Raw genomic sequence first — 6,491 nt, forward strand, 5'->3', positions numbered from 1 at the left:
TTTATTATTCAAGCCCTTTCAACAATTTATTATTTAACATACAAACGAGCTCTGTTAGTAATATCGAGCCGAAAGACCTTGGAATCGTATATTTTTATATGTTGAAGGAGGAACAAGACACGGCTGTATTTAATTTCATAGCAATAGAATTCTCAATCTATGAGCGACTTGAAAAACCGCAACCATATCAAAAAATGTTAAAGAATTTTGCATCTTGTGATGTAGCCGAAATAGCTCAGTTGGGAGAGCGTTAGACTGAAGATCTAAAGGTCCCTGGTTCGATCCCGGGTTTCGGCAATCTTTTTGCACATATTTGGAAAAATAAAATATAATTTGCCTTTAAAAGAAAATCTCAAAGTTTTTATCGTAACTAATAAAGACTTGTAGATGTGCAGACAGATAAAGACAAAAATGAATGTTTGCCGAAACCCGGGATCGAACCAGGGACCTTTAGATCTTCAGTCTAACGCTCTCCCAACTGAGCTATTTCGGCTATGATCAACATTTCCTAACTACGTAAGAGAGGTGCTTATTACTTGGAACATTCAGATGACGATTATTGTGTTGTAGCTTTTATGAAATGCACAAGTTCCTATAAATATATTTACTAGACTTACTTATTCTTACTTTGTTACTTTCGTTAACCAAAGCTAGTGTGGGTAACAAAATTAAAAGTCATCTATACAATTCATAAAATAGGAATGCTTGTATGTTATATCGAGAAAAAAAAACTCATTTCTTGTGTACACTACTTATAACCAATATACATTTTTAAAATTATTGTCTGTCTGTCCGTGTGTCCACAAACTCGTGGTTATCTACAAAAACCGGGTAATCTACAAAGCGGCTGGACCGATTTTGACGCAACTTTTTGAGGAAGGTAGCTTATGTGTGCGGGAGTAACTTAAGCTATTTTTTTTATTTCTGTGCTAACGAAGTGATACGATGTAAGTAGAGTTCATCAATAGCTTAACACTGCATATATTTATTTCAGCATATTTTACAAAATAATGATCGTTTTCAGAGTGGATACTGCAATAACTGCGCTGTTCATACAACGAGCGAGATATGTAAGTGATCACAAACGCAACAGTTATTGTCCTCCCGATTCGTTATTCACACAAATGGCATATTTACAGTAATACATATGTTGTGAGAGATACGCCGCGCTGCCGCCCCGCCGCCGCGCCGCAGCCGCGCCGCCTCCGCGCCGCGCTGCCGGCAAACTTCATTATTATTGTTGTTACTGGTTGTATACTGTCTTATCATTGGCTATTTTTGTAATTGCTAGAGAGCAATCAACATTTTTGATTGATAGTTTGGTTTTATTAAATACAATACTTTAACATTTTAACTTCTTTAATCTATTATCGAATGATGAATATTAAATGTTCTGTGAAGAACCCTGGGTCCCACGTGTAGTCTTTCAATCCCATGTCAGAATTATGAACAAAGGACAAGTTAGTATTTCTTGGAAATATTTTTTTTACTCCCTCATGTCCTTGGCAATGCTTTTAATTAAGTGCTGTATACTTCAACAACTTTTTTTTATCAAATTTGACTTTTTGTGTTATTTTTATAGGAGTCGTTGCATTTGCAAAGCAAGGTCGGAGTCTGGCACGTTTAATGTCAAATTAAAGGTCATATAGTATGCTAAAAATATATTTGTGTTATATAATAATTTATTTATTTATAAAGTATGCATATTTGTTTCAAAACAATGTAATTAAATACATTTTTCATATTTAGTTTTGAGTGCGATAGTCCTATATTATCCCACAATGTTTACTGTGACTTGTGCTACATTTTATTAAGAAACTGTTACTCTTTCAGATACGGACTTTGGCACAGTTATTTCAAATTATTTCTAGAAGTGTTGTCTGTCGTAAAAATTATATTTTATACTAAAAACAATAAAAGCTATAGATTATGACAATGATATGAAAATCCTTTATTATAATATAGCTTCATCGTCGCACCAGATACATTAATTTTACCTAACTATCAGCTTTGGTTTGGGGTCGTTGTCATCATGGAGCTTACTTACTTAGTTATCTGCTCTAACGCCGTCTGAGACCTCGTAACTATTCCAATAACGGACTTTAAGTGAAAACTTTGCGATATAAATCTAAATTCTTTGGTAAGGCCTGAAGGTCTGTGTAGCGAGAAATGACATTTATATAGCAAGATTATCGTAATAACGGACCCCGCTGTAAGGTCCGTGAATATTAGAGTGGCGGCGTAATGGCCGCTCGTAGGATTTATTGCTAACATTACCACTTTATTCATGATTGCTGTTGACATTTTGTTATAAATTAAAAAGTAATTAGTAACTTAACATTTCATCTAACGCTTTGCTCATAACTCAATTGTCCCTAAACAATTTTTTAGAGTTTGAATGAGTCCTTAATCGGTTTAGTTTGAAAAAAAAAATGGAAAAGCAGTATCATATATAGTAGTTATACATTCGGTTCACAATATTATCGTGTCAGGTAAACATTAACATATTGGTTCAAGCCGGTTCGTATTCCAACCTTAATTATCTAGTTTGGCCTCACGCCTGCTTCAATGAACAAAGATACGAGAAAATTACACTGAGTAATGAATCCTATAATTATATAACTACATTTATACATATAACAATGTTCATATAAACTGCAAAAAAACCTGATTATCGTGAGATAGTGTTTCACAGATTGACTGCAGTCGGCAACGGTCGCGCATAGCGGGCAACGCGTGCCTCTGCCCCTTGCTCGGTTAAATAGTTTTTGTATAGAAGTAAAGAACAGATAAAGTTTGACAACGCGACGGCCGCGTCTTTACTCAATACATAAAATACAATTAACCAGTGACTTTGGGAATTGATATTTGATAAATGACGTAATGTAAGTATTTAATAAAAATTATTGCTAATTTATATCTAATATATATAGAAAAATGTAACGCTATAGAGAACACTTTAACATACATCTTGCAATTAAATATTTATTTATTCAAAATGTACACAAAATGTCAGTTAAACACAATGTAAACAAAAGTATCTGACATAACAATAAGCCTTATTATATTAACAATAAGATAATGCTTAGTCTACATTTCTTAATGAATATTCGTAGTAAGTTAACTATGTAGTAGCAAAGGGCTTCCTTGTAATAAGTACGTTAAATATCAAGGCAAGACGCGGCTTCGCAATAAAAAGACACAAACTGGTCCAAACTACTTTGTTTTTTAGCGTTTAAAAAAAATCATTTTCGTTTTAATAAATTCTGCAAACAATAAGATGTGAAAAAATAAATAAGAAAAATACTCAAATATATATTTTAATGGGCGTAAACATAATTTATGTTATATATAATAAAAAGTTGTTTTTGTAAGTAGATGGCGACTTATAAGTATTCACTACTCACTGTGGAATTCCGAGACCAAAACCTCGTTTAAAACATATTGTTATCTCTGTTTTGTCAAACATAATGACAGAGATGACGATATGTTTTTTACAGATATTTTCGTCTCGGATAGTCGAATAAAGGCGAGTACACAACAGCCGGCATATATTTTTTAGTTTATAAGGAAAAATAGGATTAGATTTGAGTATTTAACATTTAATTATTTTACTAGCTGAATCCAGCATGTCCTTAAAGGTCAAAGTCAACTGATGTCAAAGTCTAAATAACATTAAATGTCATAGTGTAAGCAAAAAGTTTTAATAAACCTAAACATATACATATGTCATTTGTTTATATTTATGTTGCTTCTGTAGCGTTCAAAGAACATCCCTTCAATCATATCTTGTCCAGTGATGTAACATAAGAAAAACATAAAAGTTAAATTATGTTTTGTGTTATTTAATCACATTTATTTAAATAATTTACTAAACCTCTGACGTAATCAATGACAAATTGCGAAATCAGTATATGGTACTGTAAAAGCACAAACTTCAGTAAGTCTACAATTAAATTGCTTTTACTAGAAGTCTATCTTCTGTGTAGTCGTGATATTTAACCGGTCAAGCCGGCTGATTCGTGCAGCAGATATTATTGGTGGCCTCCGCCAATGTTAAAGTTCTAGATTATCTTCATTCAACAAATGTGATCAAAACGTGACCCGATATTTTGTAATTAACTATTTTAAAATCTTAATAACGAAATTTGTTCCAGTACATATAAAAAGACGAACGGAGAAATGAAGATGACAACACCAAGTCTTGTAACACCGGCGTGTGTACTGGCGACCCTGCTGCTCTGGACGACAGCCTCCTCAGGTAATCTTGGTTTAAGCAGATTTTTAGCAACCATCAGAATATTAGCGCTTCGTGAATTAATTGTCAACCGCCATTTGTTTAAAGTGAAAAACTAGGTTTTTTAATAAGAAGTTTCACTTGTAGTTACTGTTGTTTTTCTCTCTGCGATATGCGAAAGCTTGTCCATGTTTCTTCCAATGGATCCCATAAATTATCGAATGATTATAAGAAGTGCTCCCCGTTTCGTAGCACTATATGGCAACCATGACTCCTATATTTGTATAGCAAAAGCTTATATCCTAACCAAAGTTATTAATATTCTAAGTGAGTTTCGCGATCGGTTGAAGCTCGTGTAGAAAAGTTTACGTGTTTGAGTTTACTTTTGAGCGCGCGGTATCGTATAACGTCTACTGACACGTGCTCTGTGCGAACTTAGAACATGACTTTGATAATAAGGATAGAAAATTTAACTTACCAGCCTTGTGCGAACCACAATGATGAGTTATGTGTCCATCAAACTAACATGGTCGGTAGGAGTGTTCATCTCGAACCTGTCGGAGGCGTGCTACCGCTGCTTATGCTACGTGTCGACGGAGTGCAACACCGCGCACGGCTGCACCGGCGGCTACTGTGGACCCTTCAACATCTCCCGCGTGTACTGGAGCGACGCCGGCCGTGTCACCCTGCTTGACGACGATCCCCAGAGGAATCATGGTCAGTATATCGCCTACCAATGTTTCTCTTTTATAATTATATTCAGTATTCAAGTATAATATAATTTATATAATCTTGTGTTTTCGGCAGCGTGGGAGGACTGCGCTAGAAATTACATCTGCGCCAAGAGAATCGTCGAAGGATACCTGCAAAAATATGGAAAGGTAGTATTATAAAAAGAAAATCAATTCCATAGAGATCTTCTATAGTGTGAACTACTGAACCGATTTGGACGAGTGAGGGTCAATGAGAATAGTTAATAGTTTCATGCATTAATGCTTGCAGGACTGCAACAGCGACGGAGTGACGGACTGCTTTGACTTCATGATGATAAACGGCAACGGGGGAAACGGCTGCACCTCGCCACTCAGTAAGACGGAAAACGGCCGTCGCTGGCTGCGCCGGTACCAAGACTGCCAGCTCGTCATCAAAGCCTGACCACTTGCAGTGGCAGAGCGTAGTGATTATGTCAAGTTCTAATTAAAACCAACATTAATTACACTGCTTTTATTTTTTATTGTTGTTAACGTTACATTTATTTATATGGACTCCACATATGCGTTAATCATATAAATAAGAATGGATTTTTGAAATTCCTATGTAGATTAATTAGTGCATAGTTGTTGGGTCGTGTTTTGAAGTCGTTATAACCCGTGTGAGTGGATGCACACAGCATCCTCCCCGCCCCGCCTCTCGCTACCCTCACCCCCCTCCCTCGCCCACAGACACCGGGCTCACATTTCCGACGCATACTCTGCGACTTATGAAAATCCCTTTGTTGTGAGGCACCAAGCGTGAAAATCTGCATCCGGCAAACATCCCTCGAACATCCCCCGAACACGGTAAGCCTCGTTGTACCTACTTAACATATATTAAGTTTGGAATTAATAATTATTTATAGATATGCGATATGCTGTAAAACATATTTTAATAATAAGTATTTTATAACTCACAATGAACAATTATAATATCAATTATATTTTATCAACTAATAAAAAAAATTGCCATTGTCAAAAATTGATCATTTTTAAAAATGATAAGTAAACTATTACACTACATGAGTGCCACGTGGTAGAAGTAAGAGATATTAACAATAAGTACAACATAATAACATTTATATATTAATTAATTCCTCCCGCGATAATCGACAGCATTACAAACAAACAGAACACTCTCTGCTGTGTTTGAACACCGCTTTACAAACATTTCATTACGCTTTAAAATTATTTATATTATATTCATTCAGATGCTACACTGTAAGCTAAAAATTCTTGTTAAAATACGTGTCCGTCGGTATGTAACTGATATTTGTAACTTAAGCTGGCAGCCATTCTTATGTTTGTAACAAATATGATTGTAATAAGTACATTTACCTTAAACAAAAATATATTCAAAACGAACCATTTAATAAGAGTTCATCAGTTAAATGTCGCTTAGGTAACGATGCTATTGCTACTAGGAGTTGGTTATACAACGGCGGGCTACGTCCTGTCAGTTTGCATGTCATAAGGTTCATTACATGCCACGTGATCCCGCC

General features: G+C 35.2%; 1 protein-coding gene and 2 non-coding genes across 3 annotated transcripts; 2 read left to right on the top strand and 1 right to left on the bottom strand.

The window, feature by feature from the left end:
- Window positions 1-224: 224 nt before the first annotated feature.
- TRNAF-GAA (transfer RNA phenylalanine (anticodon GAA)) lies at window positions 225-297 on the top strand. The gene has a single exon. It is a non-coding gene; the product is annotated as a tRNA-Phe (tRNA).
- A 123-nt stretch (window positions 298-420) lies between these two features.
- On the bottom strand, window positions 421-493 carry TRNAF-GAA (transfer RNA phenylalanine (anticodon GAA)). The gene has a single exon. It is a non-coding gene; the product is annotated as a tRNA-Phe (tRNA).
- A 2,203-nt stretch (window positions 494-2,696) lies between these two features.
- Window positions 2,697-5,455, top strand: LOC106117059 (lysozyme 2). Its single transcript, XM_013311132.1, has 5 exons — window positions 2,697-2,885; window positions 4,158-4,261; window positions 4,775-4,954; window positions 5,045-5,118; window positions 5,240-5,455. Exons 2-5 carry the CDS (start codon window positions 4,183-4,185, stop codon window positions 5,390-5,392), a joined length of 486 nt encoding a protein of 161 aa, XP_013166586.1. The 5' UTR covers window positions 2,697-2,885; window positions 4,158-4,182; the 3' UTR covers window positions 5,393-5,455.
- The last annotated feature ends 1,036 nt before the right edge of the window (window positions 5,456-6,491 follow it).

Source organism: Papilio xuthus, unplaced genomic scaffold, assembly GCF_000836235.2.
Source record: "Papilio xuthus unplaced genomic scaffold, Pxut_1.1 DF827680.1, whole genome shotgun sequence".
NCBI lineage: Eukaryota > Metazoa > Arthropoda > Insecta > Lepidoptera > Papilionidae > Papilio > Papilio xuthus.

What these genes read in the sequence shown, in the direction of transcription:
- LOC106117059 (XM_013311132.1), top strand. Translation starts at nt 4,183, where the DNA reads ATGAAGATGACAACACCAAGTCTTGTAACACCGGCGTGTGTACTGGCG. An exon ending in CTGGACGACAGCCTCCTCAG is followed by an intron (nt 4,262 to 4,774) that starts GTAATCTTGGTT and finishes CATGGTCGGTAG; the next exon opens with GAGTGTTCATCTCGAACCTG. An exon ending in CGATCCCCAGAGGAATCATG is followed by an intron (nt 4,955 to 5,044) that starts GTCAGTATATCG and finishes TGTTTTCGGCAG; the next exon opens with CGTGGGAGGACTGCGCTAGA.